Genomic DNA, 22,137 nt, shown 5'->3' with positions numbered 1-22,137 from the left:
GTAGTAAGGAATGGGGATCAATTATGTGAGAGGCAATCAGGATACAGTAAAACTTATTATACAATCCTCTGTGAAAAGAATCAAAAAGCATGGCCTGGGAGAGGATGTTTCAGAAGCTTAGATAAGAATAAAATCTTGGAAGACTTGAAACAGAACATAATTAAAGAAACCAGAGTATTATGTAAGCAGAACAGTGTATGTAAATCCTGGTGCTAAACAAAAAGAAAGTGGGAGACGGCCCCTTCGTACAGAGCTTAAATAGGACAGAGATTGTAACACATGCTCTCCCAGAGTTTGAATATCATCTCAACATTGAGAAAAGATGGAAGGGTTTTAGTCTGGAAGACATCAATTTGATCTGGCGCTCTGACTTACATTTTCAAAAGTTCACTTGTGTAAAACATCTGGGCAAAAACGTCTGCCCAGATGAGCTGCAGAAATTCGGGCCAACACAGTGAAAGCTGAGACAAGGAACGAACCGCACAGTCAGTAGAGACAAAAGGCGAGAAGAGCAGAGGAGCAGAGGAAGTGGATCAAATATTTAAGAGGCAAAATAAACAGAGCCTGATGGAGGACTATATGTGTACGTCCATGCCGTTTCTCACTGAACAAACTTGGGAGAGGCTTCCCGAAGGAGGGCGGGGGGAGCACTAATAGGACGGAGGACTAGAATTTCTTGAAAAATGAACTCCGGCCACCAACTGTGAACTAGCTCCAGGCAGGGCAATCATGAAGTACCACTCAGAAGCCATAGGTGCTCCGAAGGTATCTTCAGACTTGCATCTCAGCGACACTCTTGGTGCGCTGACACTCTGCTGAGCCTCGGCTCTCTCTCTCACTATTTCGCTACTATTTGGATTGTTTAAAGTCCAGTTCAAAGGACCGTGTAAGGAAGACCTTCCTCCCAAGAGTCCTTCCGTCTATCTAGACTGCACAGTCTGGGACCGCACAGACTGGGCGCTCATTATCTTTGTGTCCGGGGACTCCAGTGCAGCGCCCTTACCCTCAAACTGGCACAAGCCACCTTCCCCAGCTTAAGACCCACAAACACCTCACGCTTCCCTGGCTTGGCCTGCCGGAAGTGACGCGTGGAGACGGCGCACTTCCGGTCTCTATGGCTGCAACTTCATCCGGGCCGGGCTTCTCTGGTTCGTTGTCTCAGCTGCTCTGGAGGATTCAGACCCGGTAAGGAGCTACGCGGGTACCACCGGTTAAGGCGTGGGGAGCCTCTGTGCTACCTTGGCCGGCTGGGGCCGGACTCCTGCGGGAGATCGCGAGGGCAGAGCGGGGGAGCTAGCTTGTCGGATCGCCGGTTCCGCTGCTGGGAGCGGGCCCCGCAGGCCTGCTAGGGTGCCCGCGGGTCGCAGTGCTGGGGCGGGCATGGAGAAGCGATGCCGCGCGTGCGGGAGCACCAGAACTGTCCGGCTGTCCCGTGTCACCCTCCAGACACCCAAAGCCTCACATTCCGGGTGTGCGGGAGGAGGATCCGCCCTCTTGGTGACGGGGTACCGGTGCACTGTAAAGTGGCGTACAGCGTCACTCTCCGGCCCTGAAAGCATATTGCAGACTCCTGGTGCCAAGGCTTTTAAATTGCCTGGCACACTGGATGCTGCCCTGAAAGTGGCAACTCGGTAGTTGGAATAATCCTTTGATTGTGTCTGGTGTATTCATTCATTGAAGAAGAAAAAGAAACTGTTCTCAGAATTGCTAGGTAGTATGCAAAGAAAAATACTCAAATTTTATGTTGGAGCCAAATAATTCGTCTTAAAATACACTCCTTTTAAAACTGCTTGTATCTGTATTCTAAATGAAAATCTCTAATTATGCATTTATTAAGGGTACACAAACAAGATTTCTTAGTGTGAAGTTTATTTTACAATTTGGATCACTAAAATGGGTTAATTGAAAATGACTTAAAGCTGGGCGTGGTGGAGCACGCCTTTAATCCCAGCACTCGGGAGGCAGAGGCAAACGGATTTCTGAGTTCGAGGCCAGCCTGGTCTACAAAGTGAGATCCAGGACAGCCAGGGCTACACAGAGAAACCCAGTCTGAAAAACCAAAAAAAAAAAAAAAGAAAGAAAATGACTTAAAACCATTAGACTGCAAATGGCAGTCACCCTCATTAAATAAGAGAAGACTGCCATGTGACTGCAGACACTTCATAGACTGCCTTTATACATCCACAGGGGAAAGACAGACGAGGACAAGACTTTTGTATGTTTACTAATGTGCTTTGCAAGTAGTTGCATTGGCAAACTAAGCAAGCAGACTGGGAGAAAGCAGACTGGTTTAAAGGTTGGAAAAGAAATGGCCAGGACGACGGCAGGGTTTGAGAGGACAGTATTTACATATGATTTCTAACTTAAAAATCATTTGTTGGCAGAATATTTTCTAGTTTTAACTAAGCATATGTTGTTTTCTTCAACTGAAGTGGAGCCTCTCTGCTCAATGCCAAAAAACTGTAGAGAAATGTCTACACAGCATACCGTGAGTCTGTGCCCCTACCTAAATGAAGAGTTTTAATGGTTTAAAGTTTAAAACGTGAGTATATTTGATAGTAATGACTTCTCTGTATATCTTCAATTTTTAATTAATTAATTGCTACTTGCTCTTATCTTACAGATTAGTGAAGTACCTCTGATCCAACCATGACCAGGTGGGCTAGAGTTACTACTTCAAATAGTAAGCGACCCCTGTCAGCAACATCATGGGAGGACATGAAGAAGGGGTCTGTGGAGAGAGCAGACCAAAGCCTTCCAAATCGTAAGCAGTGTCAAAGCAGTGGGCTGTCCCTTAGAAATGACTCACCTCAAGCAAAACGCAAAAAGAACAAAAAGAAAAAAGAGTACTTGAATGAAGATGTGAACGGATTCATGGAATACCTGAAGCAGAACTCACAGGTGCTTCACAATGGACAGCTGATAGCAGCCGACAGCCGGGAAGTGAGGGAAGAAATTGCCCTGGCCTTAAAGAAGGACAGTCGACGGGAAGGAAGGCGGCTAAAGAGACAGGCGGCAAAGAAGAATGCAATGGTGCGCTCATGACTGTATGTTGCTGCCTTCTTTGTGCAACTAGAAAGTGTTACTCATCTGGTCACACAATACATGTTTTAACAGAGCCCAATTGCTGCAGTCCTAGTGCCGCTTTTAAAGGCTTGTGCTTTCTTACTACACACACACACACAGAGTACACTGGCTAGTTGTCATAACAATATTACACACATGATAGTATTCCGATATTACAGGCAGAAAGCACAGTAGAGGTGTGTCCGGGTTAAGTAACTGATGAAAGCCACGTGGCCATGCTAGAGATGGCAGTCAAACTGAATTCAAAACCTATGTTTGCCCTACCACTGTCTTATGGTAATATCTTTTTAAATAGCTGTGGGAAAACCCTCTAGATACCCCAAGTTAAAGGTGCTTCCCATTACTTGGATGCCCTTTTGTTATTATGTATAAAATATCCGTTCACAAGAAAGAGGCCAGGTCCCTGTAATTCTCTCTACATGAAAGCTATGGAATCGTCAAGTGTTTCACGCTGATAGGTGTTAGAAGCTAAGGCAGGAAACTTCCCAGGTTGGGAGAGGCCAGGAAGCCACACTGGGTAATATAAATTTTTATTTTATGTTTGGGTATATCCATCCTGTGTGCCTGGTGCCCAGGAGACCTAAAGAGTCCAATTCCATTGGTTTCCCCTGAAATTGAAGTTGCAGACAGTTGTGATCCCCCACTACCTTTTGTGGGTGCTGAGAATTGAAGCTAGGTCATCTGGAATATCACTCAGTGCTCGTAATACCAGCACTGTCGAGACCTAATTCCATGTTTTTCATTGTGGTTGTAATTTTTTGAAAATAGGTATATATGGTCATAATACAAATTAGCATGTGAACAATTATTTAGTTGATGTTTAGACATTTAAAGTCTTTGTGCTTTTGACCATTTTCCACCTAAATGTGAAGTGGATTCTTAGAGTCAGGGGTTTTGGGGTTTTTTTTTTGGTTGGTTGGTTCATTGTTTGGTTGGTTAGTTGGTTGTTTGGTTGGAATGTTTTGTTTGATTGGAATGTTTTGTTTGTTTTGAGATGGGGTCTTGTTATGTAGCTCTGGCTGATCTGGAACTAACTAGGTAGACCAGGGTGGCCTCAGACTTAAGGTGACCTCTTGCCCATGCCTCCCATGTACTGGAGTTGCAGGCATGTGCCACCACACCTGACCTCCAGAGTCCTCAGAAGAGACCTAATTTTTGGATGTCATGCAGTCTGGGTGATGCTCTGAATAACCAGATGCTCCTGTAGCCAACGAAGTCCGTCATTGTCACCGTAGTGAATGTCACCGTCGTGAATAAGTATCTGCATCCTTTGCTATGCTCCTGGCACATCCCGGAATCAATGTAAGACAGATTCCCTCTTGCCATAGTTTACTTACTTGCTCTTTTAGCATCTTAATATTTCTGCCAACTTCTCTCTTAGATGACAGCTCTGACCCACCGCATACGTTGGGGTCAATGACAACCAACTGTTACATAGTCTCCAGAGTTCCTTTCAGCTAATCACTTTATTAGAGAGAGCAAGCAGTTCGATGAGATACATTGCTGTTCTTCCTGCGAACTATTACCGTAACAGGAGTCTACCAGGCCTTCGGCCTTCTCTCCTCACCAAATAGGCTGTGACTTCTCTTACACTTTTCTTCCATCTAGTCCCACAGTCCTGCTGAACAAAACGTGGGCCATCACTTCCTGGTTCTCAGACACTCCAGGAAACCTCCACCGAGTTTTGATGGGCCTGAATCAGAACTAGGCAGTACTAAGTATGCTGGATTATCATGGCCTTAATGTTTTGAAGCAGTTGGCCTGCATAAACCTGTTCATGTCATGTAAGAGTCCCCATTTTGAGGAGATTTTCTGTAACAGCATTTGGCCAGTGGTGACTTGACCTTTTCTTTGCGATAGGGTTTTCCATTCATGCTGTTTGTCTAACTCTTCTGTTTATGTGAGCAGACAGCTATTCTAGTGATTTCTTGACCTTCCTGTTCTTGCTAGTGACTGCAGACTTGCGCTTGCTAGGCAGTTAGTGGAGGGCTCCTCAATGCTGTCCTTAACGTTGTGGATCTTCGGTGCCATAATTCCTTACCCACACTTTAATGAGACTTCGCTGCCTCCCAGCACTGATAAACCTTGGCTCCTGGGCTGGCTCCACTCAGCCACTGTAACACAGCCACTTATACTGCTTGACCAACCCGGATAGCTCCTAACTTGTGATCTGAGTCACAATGGAGACACTGAACCCAGCTTCATTCAGCTATGAAATTTAAAAATACAAGTACTGATTAGTCATTGTCTGACTTCCACGGAGACCCCTCCCCATACACGCCTTTTGTTTTCTGGTGCAGGCATTCTTAGTAAAAGATGTGTGGTCCATACTTGCTCAATTCATTTGAACTGTTGCCTCCTACAAAGCCACCTATCATTTTGTGACTCGTATTAATAGATTACTGGAATTAATTCTAAGAAGCACTTAAGCCCTTGTGATAGAAATGGCACTTGACTGGGAATGTGGAAAGTACTTTCTTCTATAGATACAATACTGATGTTTTTTTCTTAAAAGTTTAAAATGCAAAGTAAAGATAGTTTTGATGAAAAATGAGTGCAGGCAGGGGAGTAGTTTCACCTTGTGGAAACTCATATTTTGTTTTCCCAGGTGTGTTTCCATTGTCGACAACCTGGCCACGGAATTGCTGACTGCCCAGCTGTACTAGAGAGTCAGGACATGGGCACCGGCATTTGTTACCGCTGTGGGTCCACGGAGCACGAGATGACCAAGTGCAGAGCTAAAGTAGACCCCGCGCTTGGTATGTTCTCTTTTAGCTTCTTGTTTGGTGCTGAGGGAAGGTGAGCAAATAGCCAACTTGCTGAAGAGATGTTTTCTGTTTACAGTGTTTTAAAGCAATGTGAATTATACAATTTTTCATACACACAATAAAATAATGAGAACATTGGATCTTACAGGTGAATTTCCTTTTGCAAAATGTTTTGTCTGCGGAGAAATGGGACACTTGTCCAGATCCTGCCCTGATAATACCAAAGGAGTCTATGCTGATGGTAAGTGCCATTCCCCTCATGTCATAGACTTGTCACCATTGCTCAGAATTACAATCTGACATATTCTATGTGCTGCTTAATAAGTTGTTGAAAAGATGAAACCTTGAGCACCTTTGCCAAGTACTTATTCTGAGCTGGGCTATTTATATATTATAGTTTGATTTATTAATCAGGAAGAACTATGGCATAATTCTTGGACTCCTTGCTTCGGCATTATTTGTGAGGAAATGTTTAACATCTGTGGGTGTTTAAGCTCAAACAAGGCAGAGAATTTCAATCTCACATTAGTAAAAGATTTGAAAAGCCATGCAGTGTGCTAATGTCATGGTTAGCACACTATTTCTGCCAGAGACAATGGTGTGTATTGTCCTGTTTTGTTGTGATATTTGTTTCTGAAATTTCTCCTTGCTCATGGTCTGGGACTTCATATAACTTTCTTGTCTTTGGTTCAGCTAGTGTCTTAAGAGCCTGCAAGAAACACTGTTGTAGCTGAAGACCTGCAGGATGGGGTTGTTGCCTGTGAAGGAGAGGGCTGGTGCCGTTGGGTCCTAGGCATCTCTGTGTTGTGTCTTGAGGTCCTGCTCCCACCAATCCAGTGGAAAACTACGTAGCTCTTGGAGTCAGTCTCAACACTGCTCACCAGCTTCGGTCTTTGCCAAATTAGTGAACTGACACTACCTCAGTTTGTCGCCTATAAAATGGAGATTAGGAAATTTGGTTTTATTGACTCTAAGATCCACTTTTCACAGTTTGATATCTGAAATCAGAATCTATCATGGGTCCTACATGATGGGCATCTTTGTTGCTTAGTGAAATAATGACACACTTTACAATCTGTGGCATCTTAGATCTTGCTTTGATCTTGTCGCCTTCGTCACTTTTAAAGCGTGTGCATTGTTCAAGGGCCTCATCTCTCTTCACTGTGGCATGAGGAAGGGCCTGGAAAGTTGACTTATGAGCAAGAATGACTTTTCATGGTTAGCCAGATTGAAATGTTGTTGTTGTTGTTGTTGAAGTGCATCGGATATATGGGAGTCAGGTTAGCATCCTGTGGGGACATTTTCTGAGAAGGCACTCACACCAGCATGATTATGAGAAGGCAGATTATTATGTGAAACGCTTGTTGGAAAAGCCAAGTATTGTAGCTCACCATCCTGGAATATTGCTTAAATTAGGCAGATGGGTGTGGTTTTTTTCAGGTTAGCAGGACAGGCAGATAGAAGGCAATAAAACAGATTTGCTTGAGTAAGTGACCGCCCCATCTGACCTATAAGATAGAGGGGTGGCGCTGACTAACCTCTTGGGGGTCGCTGGATAGAAACTTGCATCCTCCTCAGGGTGCAGACATGTCCCTGCATAAGTTATGTCCCCAGGTGAAAGCTGCACACCTCGACTCCCTCTCCATGGTCCCCTCTAGACTTCTGTGCCTTCTGTCATGTTCCTCTTCTCCCGTCTGGAAGGTCAGGTGTAAGGAGGAACAGCTGGTACCAATGAGTGTTTTGAAATTCAGGAGTGGCAAATGAGTTCCTAAAAGGAGTAGTGGCACCCACCCTGCTTCCTGACTCGGGCTACCTTTACAGTCATCGGGGATTGGGATCAAATAAGACATGAGAGTGCGCGTCAGTGTCACAAGCCCTGTTGGGATGATATGGGACTCAGTGACTCTGTTCTTTTACTAGGTGGCGGCTGTAAACTCTGTGGCTCCGTGGAACATTTTAAGAAAGATTGCCCAGAAAATCAGAACTCAGGTGAGCTCCTCGGCTTCCGTTCATAAGAGGTTTCTCTCTCTGCTCTCACCGAGTTCCATTAGCAACAACTCAGAGGCACTGGTGACTTGCAGACAGCTGCTTCTGCACGACGACAGTGACCTCGCCATCTCCTGTGAGCAGTCAGCACAGTCCTGAGTCCCTGAACGTCAGTCAGATCTGTTCTCAGTGGAAGTGAGTTGGTAATCTGCAGGACTCTATTCTGAAAGGCATCCTACAAGCTCTCCTGTTTGCTCAGGAATGAAATTAATCATAGTAGGACTTATTTTCTTACTTAGCAAACCATATTGATTCCTAAGATAAAACTCAAATACAAAATTAATCTTCAAAATTCATAAGCCTGAGTGTCCTCTTGTGCTTTGCTTTTGCATGTTCCCAAATGTTTGTAAAAAGCTGTTAAACTTATTAAAACTGTGTTATCAACACAGCATCTGCTGGTCCTTTTTCTTCCAGTGAAATATTAGCCTTGATCATTAAGAACATTGTAAGTGTTCACTGCTGCATGCAGCAGCCTTCTGAGGAAGGAGAGATCACTATTCCTTTTGTTTGCCAGCATTAGATAGAATAGATAGAGATAATCTTGTGTTAAAGAAAGCAAAAGAGGCTTGGGGATGTGGCCCAGGCAAGAGGACCTATGTTCAGCCCCCAGAACTGACTAAAAAGCCGGGCGTGGCGGTGCATACTTGTCGTCTAAGCACCAGTGAGGCAGAGGGAGGTGGGTTTCTGGGGCTTGCTACAGTTAGCCTCCCCTGCCTATTGAGCTCCAGGCCAGTGAAAGGCCCTGTCTCAAGATCAAGGTAGGTGCTGCTTATGGAATGACACCTGGTTGTATTCTGGCCACCCTATGCATACACACATGTGCATGTGTACCACCACACATGAGCTTTCATGCATACACACAAGTAAGGAAAGGCAGCAGGACCCCCGGCAGTGCTTCTTAGAAGAAAAGCACGTTTCTTTTCATTTTCTGTAGTCCGAGCTCACGGCTGAGTCCACCAGGTTTGACTCTCTTGCCCAGATGTTTGAATGTGAGAACCAGTTCTTGTTTATAATCCTGTCGAGAAGGAGATCATTTTTATATGGTGTAGGAGTGAGATTGAAATGATGAAGTGGGATTTGAATTCTCCCTCCCGGGAGGATTGCCACTTCCAAATGGCAGAACTGACAAGCAGCTGCTGTCTAATTTTGCAGGTGGAATCGCGTGTATTTAAAACGGATGCCTCCTAACTTTTGCTGTTCACGGGCCCTCGGCATCACTGAGTCCTCAGTGATGAACTCGGGGAAGAAGGGAGGGAGTTCTCATCAATCTGTGCATTGCAAAGCAGCTTCTGCATCTCCCTAATTGGGATGAGAAATTGCCTGTGGTACTCAGAAATCAAGGGCTCTAATCAATTACAGAATTGCTCACTTTCCTGCAGTGATGGAGTCATCTCTCCTTGTGATTATTCATGTCAAAACTAGTTCCTTTACTAAACCAATACCACTCTAAGTGGAAGCATTTGATTACTGTTGTTTTTATATCTTGATTTTTTTTTTTTTTAAATCCCTCTGCAGATCGGATCATCACGGTTGGTCGCTGGGCAAAGGGAATGAGTGCAGACTATGAAGACGTGCTGGATGTGCCCAAACTGCAGAAACCTAAAACCAAAGTACCCAAAGTTGTTAATTTTTGATACTAATTGGTACAGTTGTTAATTNCCACCTCAAGGTTACTTTCCAAAGTCAGCCTTTAGAGATAGAAGCTGGGCACCTGTGGAGGCAAACCTGTGTTACAGACACCACTCTGACCTTGGTGGGCTTAGCTTGCCTACAGTCAATCTATCAAGGAGTACAGGGGATTAATTACACTCTCTAGAAATGTGTGTGTGTGTGTGTGTGTGTGTGTGTGTGTGGTCTGTCTATCTGTCTGTGTGTCTGTCTGTATTTGAAGCAGATTCTATGTAGCCCAGGTTGGCTTCAAACTAATAACCCTGCTCCAGCATCCAGAGTACTGTGCCTAAGAGCATCTTTTAACAGATGGAACTTAGAAATGACTAAATGCCTCTATACCTGATTATAGCAGTCATCACTATAAATGTAGATTATGAATCAAAATTGACCCCTAAACAAAGCACATGCTTTTCAGCTTGTGAATCAAAAAATATTTTGTTATATGCTCTTAATTCAGAGTATCAATTTTTTGTAATAGAAATTTATTTATATGTTGTCACAAAATCTGTAATTCTTAGTACTGAATAAAATTATATCAACTGTTTGCCTTTGTTGAACTGATCATTGTTACTCTCGCTCTAGAGTACCTTTAAAAACAATATTGGGCCCAAAAATAATAAAATAAAAGCCTTAATAGAGATAAAAGAAGCTCTCTTTAGTTTTGATACAAAGAATTAGAAATTATTAATATTAAAGAGTCTTCCAGCATCACAGTTCTTTTGCACCTTCAGTTTTTCAAGAGAGAAATTCTAGCCAGAAAGCCAGTGTGCATTCCTCAGACAGAGCGACGGCATGACAGACTGTATTAGTCTCCCTGGCTGCTTCCGCCTGCTGTAGCTGTGGCAGGGTGTGGTGGAAGGATGGATGCATCACCATAATAGAGTGAGAACACTAATCAGAGACCCATTAGCTTCTTTGTCTGATTTGATGAATACATGCATATTTAATGTACATTCCACGAGTCCTGCCGCTGTCACTGCCGCATAATGGAATGGCTGGTGGCTTCTGAGTTTCATCTCAAATTCTACCTGATTGAATCCATTTGTAGCGAAAGGAAGCAGCTGTGATTAGTTACTGATGCCTCAAAAGCTAAATATTTACCAAATAAGAAAAGAAACACGGCCTCTGTTTTCATGTCTGCACAGCTTAACAGTTGTAGTCTTAATAGGAGCTGTTCTTTTATTGTTGGTGAGGGAAGAACATGATGACAAAACATTGCTCAGCATCCCGGAGCTTAAGGAAACGAGTGCCACTTAACATGGAGACGCCGTGGTGGATGTCGCCAGAGCGCAGATGCCTGCATCCTCGAGGGAACAACTGGAAGTGTGCTCTCCAAACAGTCCTCACTGCAGCAATGCTGCTGGCCTGTTTGCCTTCCAAAAAAGAGTGAAAGGATAGATGTTGAGGGCAGCGTTTGAATAGATGCTACAGGATGGTCCTGGAGGCAGCGGTGGTAGGACACCTGAGTGATGGGCTAGCTCTTCACCTGGGAATGCTGGAGACGCTTGGCATATACTTTGTCCACCCAGCATGCAAGCTCTGCTTGTTCTCAGGCGCCAGGATTATGACCATGAACAAACAAGGCCATGTGTATCACAGCAAACAGGCCTGAAGAGGGAAGGTGGCTTGGGAAGGTGTCAGAAAGGAATGTTCTATTACATCATCAGGATGTGTGGGGCTGGGGAGAAGGCTCAGTGGTTAGGAGCACTGACTGCTCTTCCAGAGGTCCTGACTTCAATTCCCAGCAAACACATGGCATCTCACAACAATATATACTGGAATCTGATGGCCTCTTCTGTGCATGCAGGCATACATGTCAATAGAGCACTCATATATATAAAACAGTGAATCTTAAAAAAAAAAAAAAACAAAGAAACATGTTTTGTTGAACACCATAAAACTTGGCTAGTATTTTGTCTCTTAGACCTTTGTTCACCTGATTTTCTCTTCTAAGCGCATCTTGCACCTTTCTGTGACAGGCTCCTGAGTACATGCCGCTTGAACATCCCCAGTTTCCTCGGACAGTTCTGATTGGCTGCTCCACTGACACATCAAACTCAAGTCCACCTGCAGTAACCACTCACTCAGCGCCTTTCTCGTTCCTTTTTGTTTGCCACAGTTATGCTCCAAGCCTTGATTCTCAGGCTTCTCTTGACAAGCCCACCTCTGTTTCCTAGCCATGCCCTCTTGCATTCAGCTCTAGCTGGCTCGGCAGGGTCTGCAAGCAGACACTAAGAAACGGCCCCTTCCTCCTCCTGATGCTTTTCCTTCCATTGGTCCATCTTTCCTCCATTAATTTAAAGCCTTCCAAGTACTTCCTTTGAACCCCTTACTCTAGCTTAGAGGCTATAGGAGAGCAGGACTCATGTGTTTAGTAATTTCTGGATTCCCAAAGGTGTCAACATAAAAGAACCATTCACATCTGCCCAGGGGTTGAATTAAACGATGGAGTGAGGTGAAGGTAATAAATAGGTGATGCTGTTGCTAGGAGCTGCTTCACATGGAATAGTCCAGAGGAAGCTTTTGGGAAGACTTTTCCTGAAGTCTGAATGACAAGGAAAAACAAACACCATAAATATATGCAGAAAAGCATCTCAGAAGAGGGAAGGCAGTCCACAGCCCATGGAGAGAGAACAAGGTTGCCGTATGTTAGGACCAGAGAGATGATGTGTGAGGTTGAAACTGTTTAAAGGTTCCTTCTAGGCAAGCCTGTGGTGTAAAGTAGGACATGGTTGTGGTTCCGTGTTCCTCTTAGCCGGGTCTAGACTGAGCACCCTATTATGTGCTGACTAGCAATTCGTGTGACATCTGTGGACTAGTGCCTGTTAAACAGATAACACAAGTACCATCCACGCCTAGGAGGTTTGTATTTTTCATGGAAGTGCCTGATCAGATGGAAGATTTGAGCATGTTTTCTCTCATCTGTGAGCTGTCTTTTTCCACCTTTGAGGATATCCTTTGGGGCACAGAAGTTTGGTCAAGTCCAGTTTGTTATTTGTTTTTCTATTGATGCGTATGCTTTTCATTTTATGTCAGATGAACCATTTACTAGAGGTCGTGAGATTTGTTTTTGATGTTTTGTGTTTTCATGGTTTACACTTAAGTGTATAATTCAACTGTGTTCCTTTTCTTGAATGTAATTTCTAATAAATGTCTGTGATGGTTTATCTATGCTTGGCCCAGGGAGTGGCACTATTTGGAGGTGTGGCCTTGTTGGAGTAGGTGTGTCACTGTGGGCATGAGCTTTAAGAGCGTCATCTGGAAGCCAGTATTCTGGCAGTCTTCAGATGAAGATGTAGAATTCTTAGGTCCTCCTGCACCATGCCTGCCTGGATGCAGTCATGTTCCCATCTTGATGATAATGGACTGGAACTCAGAACCTGTAAGCAAGCCATAATTAAATGTTGTCCTTGTAAGAGTTGCCTTGGTCATGGTATCTGTTCACAAAAGTAAAACCCTAACTGAGACAATGTCTAGCCCATCCTTTTGCACGTGGATATCTTACATTATTCTTGAACATCTTTATTTATTTATTATTTATTTTCTTACTTACTGTTTATCTCTGTGTATGTGTGCACAATGCATCCACCTGTGTATGCTCATGTGGAGTACAGAGATCACTATCAGATGCCCTCCTCTCTGCTTTCCTACCTTTTCCATTGTGTGTGTGTGTGTGTCTTCACACACACACACAGAATTTCTCACTGCAGCTGGAACTTACTGTTTTGGGTAGCCTGGCTGGCCACCTAGCCTAGAGATCTGCCTGATTCTGCCAATCCTCCACCCGCATCACTGGGGTTACAGACTTCACGGCCATGCCTGAATTTTATTGTAGAGTACAGATCTAAGCTCAGGTCCTCATGCTTGAACAATATGTTATATGCATATAATAAAGTCATATATGTATTATGACTTTCAGTGTCGTGGTTTTGTGGGATTCCTGAGTGTGTGGATAAGTGGCTTTCTGGCTATTTGTTTCTTGTGCCTTCTCTTGGGGTCTCTTCTTTTTGTTTTCTTGTTTCATCCTATTCCAATGTTAGTTTTTGTTCTATCATGTCATACCATATCATATCATATCATATCATATCATATTACAATTCCTTAGAGACCTGTTTGCTTTATAATGAAAAATAGAAAGGGGGTGGATCTTGATGGGGGAGATCAGGAGAAACTGGGAGGAGTATAAAGGGAAGGGAAACTAATCAATATATTATATAAGAAAAAATTTATTTTCAATAAGAGGAAAAAAGAATAAGGAGAATATTTAAAAGTATTATAGATAAAAGCCCAGAGACAGCATGTGACATCTGTGATGTGGGAAAAAAAAATTCTTTGCAGTTTAGAACTTTATGCCCATTGAAAATATATGTAAAGAAGATCAAATGAAATGGAACACATCACCGAAAGCAAACTTCACTATTGCTCTTTGAGTAGAAGTGAGATTTTATGAGGAACCAAGTCTAAGATGCAGAAAGAGAGATGAAAGCCCATCCTGGGAGCTGGCATGAGGACCATATGGTGGAAGGGGAGAACCAACTGCTTTAAAGTTTCCTTCTACTTCCACATTTGCACCATAAGGCACACATGTGCATGCACACGCACACACTCACACACACAATACATACATATATGGAATCAAAATTCATAAGAGAAACAATACTGCTATGCAACTGCACAGACTGAATAACTTAAAGCCAAGGAATAACATAGACAACAGAATGTCTGTGTTTTACCCTAAAGGATGTGTGTAGCTGCCATTGTCAGTGTGCTGAACCTGACTAGATGCTGCTGTCTCTGGAAGAGGGTTTATCAGGCTCTCCATCTGAGAGGAGATGATAGTCCATCCTGGCAGCAAGGCATGGTGGTGGAGTGTGAGGCAGACTGTACAGGAAGCAGAAAGCATAAGAAGTGGGGCTGGGCTAAGGAACCTTCAGGTCCACCCCCAGCGAGCCACTTCCTCCAGTTCTGCCTCATGCCAAGGCCCTCCCTTAGCTGTGCACTAAGTATTTAAACATGAGCCTAGAGATACATTTCTCATTCAAACCACATCAGAGTATAAACTTGGAAAGTATTTCAATGAATGTGTGATAAAATTCCTCTATATATTTTTCTTGTGAAGAGAAAGGATGCAAATATACTTCAAACTTTTAGACCTTAACGGTACAGTGAGGAAGTTGGCCGGGGGAGGGTTATTTTAATTCATAGACAATTTATTGAAAACTTGGTATGTATACAAATACTGGGGTTATAGCAATGAACAAAGCAGAAATCTTGGCTTTTGTAAAGCTTACATTTTAATTGATGGTGACAGAAAAAAATGGCTAAAAGTGTGTAAGTTAGACAGTGGGAAACGGGAATCAGAAAACCTAGAAGTGGGTTGGGCATTCTTAGGGGTGAGAGAAGGTACATCTTTCATGACCTTGATACAAAGACCAGAGAGAAGCCTGGGTTTTCCCAATGGGTGACAAGAAATCATTTCACCTATGAGGTAGGAGCAAGCCGATGGCAAATGAACAGCCAAGAGGTCTGTGAACATAATGCAGGGTGTTTATTGCCCTATTTAATCTCCCAAGTAAATGGCATGAGACCTTGTTAACCAGCTTTAAGCACTATATCTGGGCAGATAATCATCTGTTCTACCCCTCTATGATGTGGCTGGAAAGTGTGAGGGATAAACTAGTTGAAGAAGACCAGAGAGCTAATAGGAGTCATGTCCCTGAGCTGTATCCATCAGTGTCTTTGTTTAATGCAACTGTCTGTGAGTCAGAGGTCTTGGCTGGGCAAGTTCCGCAGATCTCAAGTTAGAGGAGCCTGATATGTGTGTCTCAGGATAGTGGCAAAGGTCCCAAAGAACAAGGCCACTTGCAAAACACCCTTGAAGCCTTTGGCTGAATTGTGTCTGCTAACATTCTGTGGAGGAATTACATGGTTAAGCCTAGAGGCAGGTGATAAGAAAGCTTATTCAGTCCAAGGAGGCAGGGATGGCAGAGAGAGGTGGGGGAGAGGGAGAGAGGGAGATGGAGGGGGAGGGGAGAGAGAAACAGAGACAGAGACAGAGAGAGAGAGAGAGTTGTGAGCCACCAGGTGGTTGCTGGGAATTGAACTCAGGACCTCTGGAAGAGCAGTCAGTGCTCTTAACCACTGAGCCATCTCTTCAGCAGTTACATTTATTTAAAGTGTTCAGATCCTAATATTGTTTAACATAGAAGTGATTAGATTTGCTGGGGTGGGGCAGGTAGATTTAGCTTGGCCAGGCAGCAGACTTCTGTGTTCTAAGGACACTGACTTTGAGAGGACAGTGTCTTGCTAAAAGCTCAAGTATGTAATTAGCTGTTAAGGTCAGGACAAATCAAGAGAAGACGCAGTAGTGGGAGTTCCTGGTGAACATTGAAAACCCAGAGACAGGTGGACTGGTGGTGGTTAGAGACAGAAGAGGAAACCAAGGACAGAGCCCTGCTGTCCCCTAATATTACAAGGTCCGATGGAGTGGGAAAGGTTGGAGAGGAGGCTTTTGAGACTGTAGTTGGGGAGTAAGAGAGTGGAGAGAAGTGGGGAGGCTGGGAAAGGTAAAGAGAAATTGTTCTGGACTGATGTGGAGAGATTCAAACGCTGATGATCAGAAGGAAGCAGAGGCAGGAGGGGGCCTGCTTACAGGATCCTTGCTTACACCTTCTGGGGAGGGGGGTAGTTTCTAAAGTCCATGATCTGGATCTGCAGGAAGCAGACACTCTCGAGTCGGTGTGTATTAGGAAACATGCCAAGAGGGTCATCAGGGCCCTGGATGTCTGAACTGAGACGAGTCTACAATTTCCAGCTGCTCACAATGGAGGTGAACAATTGCGAAAGTCCTACCATGGTTGGGTTTTAGATACAGAAGTTCTCAGGAAGGGAATACAAGGATCTGCCACAGAGTCTAAGCCAGGTGTGGAAAGAAGAGAACAGTGTCGGTATTCATCCTATTTTTAAATGTTTATTTTATTTATTTATCTATTTACTTATTTACTTATTTTACATCCTGACCACATTTCTTAAAAGGCCACAAAACCCAAACTGAAAGATGGCCTCAGTGCCAATGTGTGGTTTTATATGTACTTCATCCTCACAGGTACAAAATGAGAAAGTAGTTTTTAATCTAAGAATTCTCTGACTTGTGAGAAGGGAGCCAAGTTAGGACCAGGAATTGTAAAAGCCCTGAGATTCTTTTTTTTAAATTAGATATTTTCTTTATTTACATTTCAAATGTTATCGCCTTTCCTCATTTCCCCCCTGCTCACCAACCCACCCACTCCTGCTTCCCTGTCCTGACATTCCCTTCACTGGGGCATTGAGCCTGCACAGGACCAAGGGCCTCTCCTTCCATTGATGTCCAATAAAGCCATCCTCTGCTACATAAGTGGCTGGAGCCATGGGTCTTTCCAGGTGCACTCTTCGGTTGGTAAGCCCTGAGATTCTAAGTAAGCATTATATATATATATATATATTTTTTTTTTCCTCAAAGGGCAGGCAGTCCTTTGGTCAGGCACACCTACACCTCCGTCTCACTATCACCTACAGAGTTCCAACCATGGCAGGACTCTCCTGACACCTCACTTCCACCGTGAGCAGCCTGGAACTAGGCACTGAATAATGTGGGCTGTATTAAAAACATATTCTAGCTTATTTTAATTTTCTTAAAATCAGTTATTTCCCACTGGCGGCTGGCCCCAGGGTGCTCACGTTCTGATCAATTTTCACATTTTTCCTCAAGATCTCTTTCTATGACCGAGGTGAAAGGAAAGGTGCTGTAGAGAGCAGCTCAGTTGCATGAAGAAAGCCAGGCAGACTAAAGAGAAATGAGGCTGCTTTTTAAACCCAAAACCTTTCAGTCTTGTTAGAATCACTGGAAAACACCTTTAACGCTGTAAAAATACCACAACACTCAAAAGGGAAAACCTACCACAATCCCCTCTCTTTTTTTAACCAACCCAGTTGTGGGCTTTAGTAAAAGGAATGAAGACAGGACAGGGGCTTAGGAGCATAAACTTGATGTGTAATCATGAATGAAAAAAATGGACGTGGGGCTTGGTCAACTGTTAATATTTCTGTGTGAGCAATTATGACGATTAGTGACTTTATACAGTGCTTCTCTAATTATGTAAAGCAGAGCTCGCTTCTAATGAAATCTGCATTTAAGTGACTTCCTTTTTTGATCTTTAATACCCCGTTTTTATTTTATTCTTTGAGAATTTTATATATTATACAACAAAATATGAATATATCCACACCCTGTCTCCCCCATCCAGTTCCTCCTGAATGTTCCAAACACTCCACTGTAGGCTTCATGTCTTTTTTTTTTAATTTAAATAACACACTAAGTCCAATTAATGCTGTCCATGTGCATGGGTGTGGGGTATGGATTATGAGCAACCTGTCATAGCAACCCCCCTATAAAAAGAGTGAGTCTCCCTTCCCTAGGAGAAATCACCCACCAATAGCCCTTTAGTGGGGCCTTGTGAAATGCTTCCTCATCCCAAGTACAACCTTTCTGTCCCCATTCCCCAGTAGGCTGACATCTGCTGAGCCAGTCAACTGCCTACTTTCCAATATCCACATTTGCTTAAAGCCTGGGCACTGGAGGGAAATGTAGTCTTTCAGTCTCACTTGGTTCTCTGCTTTTCCTAGAATGAGCCAGAAGCATTGCCCTTGGGAGTTGTCTAGGACTGATCCTTTGGTGGCTATGGTCTCTGTCTCATCTCTCTCTGTCACTGTCTGTCTCTGCCTCTGCCTGTCTCTCTGTCTGTCTGTCTGTCTGTCTGTCTGTCTGTCTGTCTCTCTCTCTCTCTCTCTCTCTGTGTGTGTGTGTGTGTGTGTGTGTGTGTGTCTTTGGTGTGTGCTCAAGTGTCTCTAGTCACCATAAATCAATCCTCCAAGTGCCCATCTTTACTTGCCCAAATAGCAGGTCTTCTAACATTGCATATCATTTATTCATTTATGTATAAGTACATTCCAACTGCTTGCAGAAGCTGCAGAGCATAGAAGTGCCTAGCAGAGGGGCTGGAGAGATGGTTCAGTGGTTAAGAGCACTGATTGCTCTTCCGAAGGTCCTGAGTTCAAATCTCAGCAACCACATGATGGCTCACAACCATCTGTAATGAGATCTGATGCCCTCTTCTGTGGTGTTTGAAGACAGCTACAGTGTAGTTACATATAATAAATAAATAAATAAATCTTTTTTAAAAAAAAATATGCCTAGCAGAAAAGATTGCAGTGGAATGAATGGGAAGGCATGGCCCACAAGGATAGCTCACTGTAAGATAAAGGGGCTCACAGCCAAACTTGGTGACATCTGGTCAACCCCTGAGATCCACGTGGTAGGAGGAGAGAACTGGCTTCCACAAGTTGTTCTCTGATCTCCCCCAATCATATGATCACATAAAAACCAAATAAATTAAATGTCATAAAAAGGCCTTTAGGACAACGCAAAGCCAAGAGCTATTGCACTTCACAGTGAATGCACTGTAACATTGTTTTGGACACTAGGTTTAGTTTTGAAACAGCCAAAGACCGTAGCGTGTTGCTGTCTCTTCCTGTAACATGTTCTGATAAAGACAAGGGTTCCTAAAAAGGAACATTTCAATTTAGGATGTGCTGAATGATCCTGAAACAGCCAGGTAGCCGGGCTCCACACCTCTGCTCAGAGGCATGGAAGTGAAATCTCTTAGGAAGGTTAGAAGGAGTTGTTTGAGGTTGTGTGAAACTGGGAAAGCGGCAGGACCTGCCTGTTCTCTAGGACTGGGACAAACTGAACAGACCGTGAAGATGGGCATGTCCTGTGCCCAGACCAGCTGACACCAACCTTGTGCAACCAGCAGTACTTGAAAGGGGGCTGAAGAACTGCTTTTATAAACTCATTTAGTTTTAAGGCATTTGTGAGGGTAACGATGTCCATGTCATCTAGCCAACCCAGTGTGCCTGTCACTCCACCAGCCACTGTCTGGGGATAGCCAATGGAAAATTCTAGAACTAAGTAAGTTATAAGTGTTTTCCTGCAGCACTTTGTGTGGTGTGTTGAAATTAGTCCTGCCTGGAGAATGAATGATCATCCTCACATCCAACGGATCCATGTTTTCCCTGCCTGTCTGTTTGTCATTTAATATCCCTGTCACACAACTGCAGTGCTCCTGTTCAAGATAGAAGGCCAACCATAGCTAATGCTGCCTCACAGTGTACAAGATTCCTCTCAGCTTAGCTCATCAGTACCTGTAGGCGCGGTGCCAACTCTACTCCCCTCAGGAAGAAGGGAGAAAGGTAAGCCCAGCATACTAAGACATTTTGAGAGGGAGCTCATATCCCCAACTTAGCATAAGTGCATTGTTATGATGGCTCAATTTTATTAGAGGTTATTGCGAATCTCTAATTTATCAACTAGACTTCATCCAAAGTAGGCAGTATGGAAACAAACCTAGGACAAGTGACAATGTTCTGAGAGTTTATACCCATCCTGGGTAAGGTAGATCCTGCAAACTGGAGTCCATACTGTCTCTATGTCTCACGTAAGCTGGCTAAAGTTACTCAAGTATTTCTGTTTCTGTTCAGGAAAACATTTCAAAACCTGAATTCAAAGACCAAGCCTACGCAAATAGCATTTAAAAGCCTCTTCATTTCAGAAGTCTGAAATGATAACACTAAGTTACAGCGTCTTATAAGCCCCTTATTACTAAATCTTTTACCTTTTAGAATTAAAATATTTCCTGACGTTGTTTTTTTTAGTTCTAGAATGTTCTATGCTATGCATTACTCTTATAATATATAAATAGTAATTTATAAAATTAGAACGTGGTCTAAAGTTCACATACAGGAGAACCTTGAGACAGATAAGTAAGATTAAAAACTGTAACCAGCCTCAGACTATTTGAGTGGGCATGTGGGAGCAGCAGGGGAACAGAGGCAGAGATCTGGTGAGATTAGCCCAAACCTGTCTCCTGCTCTCAACCCTGATGGAGATCCTCTTCCATTTGTAAAAGTCATCCTTTGAAGGAGGCTAACCTGACACATTCTGCTTGGTGTACATCATGGTGTAGAATGATAAATGTTGACGTCTAGGAGATAAAGTACTAATGGAAGAGATATGAAGACGAGGAGCTCAGTTAATATTCTCTCTAATATCACACTTTACAGGTGCTTGGCATGTGCGTGTATAGAAATAGATACTAAATTGGCCACCTACCTGGAATATATGTAAAATGACAGAAGTGAAGTCATTCCTATTTTAAAAACTGATTGAATTCCATTATGTTTTAATGCTTCCTAATTTAAAGTTCTAAAACATGGAATATATCTTCTCAGAGACTCCTGACAAAGGTGTCTGCTGCCCATGGACTAATATTAAACACTCATCAGGTTTTAGCCCACCATTTCATGGTTTATAAACTCATCATTGCAGAATACACATCGAGCTTCTGTAATCCGGAACCATCTGTGATAGTGTTGACTAATTTTGTGCCATTTTATAGATCATGTGATATTGTATCCAGGAAATTTCCAAGTGTTGGTACAGTAGAGCTTTAGAGATCTTGTAGTTTGGCTCCAAATCACCAGAATACACTTTGTTTTTTTTTTATCTCGTCATAACGGCATTTTGCTTAGGCTGATATTAAATCATTGTATGGCCCCAAAGCTTGCCACATAAAAAGGCTAAGGACACATTTGGAATTAAATTACAGGTAGTTGAGAGTTGACCATTTATAACACACTTTTAAGTCCATCAGGAGTGGCATTCTCTATGAATTTTATACAAGAGGCTGCAGCTTCCTCAATGGATTTTGACCAGCCACCAATATTGCCAGCAAAGTAAGGGAGGATGCTGTCTGACATCTGGTTCAGGTAAGCTACCTGCATCAAAGAGAAAATACAGTATGTTGAGTTTTTATTGACTTGGAGAACTTTCAAGTAAGATACTGAAAATGTTGGTGAGTGAATCTGGAAGGAGTTAAGAGGAAGGAGTTAAGGTCCTTTAGAGAGGACACACATTATAAGACTGTGATGAATAGGAGATCTGGGGGAAATGAAGAGATCTTTCCATAGCCATGAGAATGAATTAAGACACAAATATTTCATCAAACATACGGTGCACGAATTGCTGTCGACAGCCTGGATGAGAAACCCAGCACAAATGACCTCGCTTCTGATGTACTGTGGAGATGGCGGGACAAACGGCAGCACAACTGACCTTAGTGCCACAGTGTAGGTGTTGCTGGAAGGTAAGAGCACACATTCTAACTCTGTAGGAGTGGTTGTTAGACAGGGCAGTTCTACAGTAACTGACATTTATTAATCTAGTTTCCTGGTTCTGAGGATTAAATTCAGGGCCTTCTGCATGCTAGACAAGTTATCCAGTGTTGGCTACATCCTCAATTCTTGGGACAATCCTATTGTCTCTGCAGGAGTAAGGTCAGAAAACCAGACTTGTCTGGATGAGTGTTCCACATCAAAACCCCTTCTCTATAAACCTAGAGCATCACAGGGCTGGAGTTGCTCAAGTTGTTCTGTGCCCTAACAGGTTGTGATGTCAGTTTCCTGTCATTTT

At 43.3% G+C, this 22,137-nt stretch overlaps 2 protein-coding genes across 4 annotated transcripts in view; one reads left to right on the top strand and one right to left on the bottom strand.

The window, feature by feature from the left end:
- Positions 1 to 1,096: 1,096 nt before the first annotated feature.
- On the top strand, positions 1,097 to 10,117 carry Zcchc9 (zinc finger CCHC-type containing 9). Its single transcript, XM_021180485.2, has 6 exons — positions 1,097 to 1,185; positions 2,624 to 3,033; positions 5,696 to 5,846; positions 6,004 to 6,096; positions 7,776 to 7,844; positions 9,417 to 10,117. Exons 2-6 carry the CDS (start codon positions 2,650 to 2,652, stop codon positions 9,533 to 9,535), a joined length of 816 nt encoding a protein of 271 aa, XP_021036144.1. The 5' UTR covers positions 1,097 to 1,185; positions 2,624 to 2,649; the 3' UTR covers positions 9,536 to 10,117.
- A 10,577-nt stretch (positions 10,118 to 20,694) lies between these two features.
- The window catches only part of Acot12 (acyl-CoA thioesterase 12), a 38,589-nt gene continuing 37,146 nt past the window's right edge, over positions 20,695 to 22,137 (bottom strand). For 2 of the 3 annotated variants that reach the window (XM_021179871.2, XM_029468242.1), the window contains 2 exons: positions 21,678 to 21,804; positions 20,695 to 21,443 (listed from right to left, as the gene is read on the bottom strand). In XM_021179871.2, coding sequence (XP_021035530.1) covers positions 21,294 to 21,443; positions 21,678 to 21,804 — 277 coding nt within the window. In that variant the 3' untranslated portion in view covers positions 20,695 to 21,293. The remainder of the gene's footprint in view (positions 21,444 to 21,677; positions 21,805 to 22,137) is intronic. The other variant, XM_029468243.1, reaches the window with a different exon arrangement.

This window comes from Mus caroli, chromosome 13 (genome assembly GCF_900094665.2).
Source record: "Mus caroli chromosome 13, CAROLI_EIJ_v1.1, whole genome shotgun sequence".
Taxonomy (NCBI): domain Eukaryota; kingdom Metazoa; phylum Chordata; class Mammalia; order Rodentia; family Muridae; genus Mus; species Mus caroli.
The sequence above is the reverse complement of the archived record's forward strand: the minus strand, read 5'-3'. Positions and strand labels throughout refer to the sequence as shown.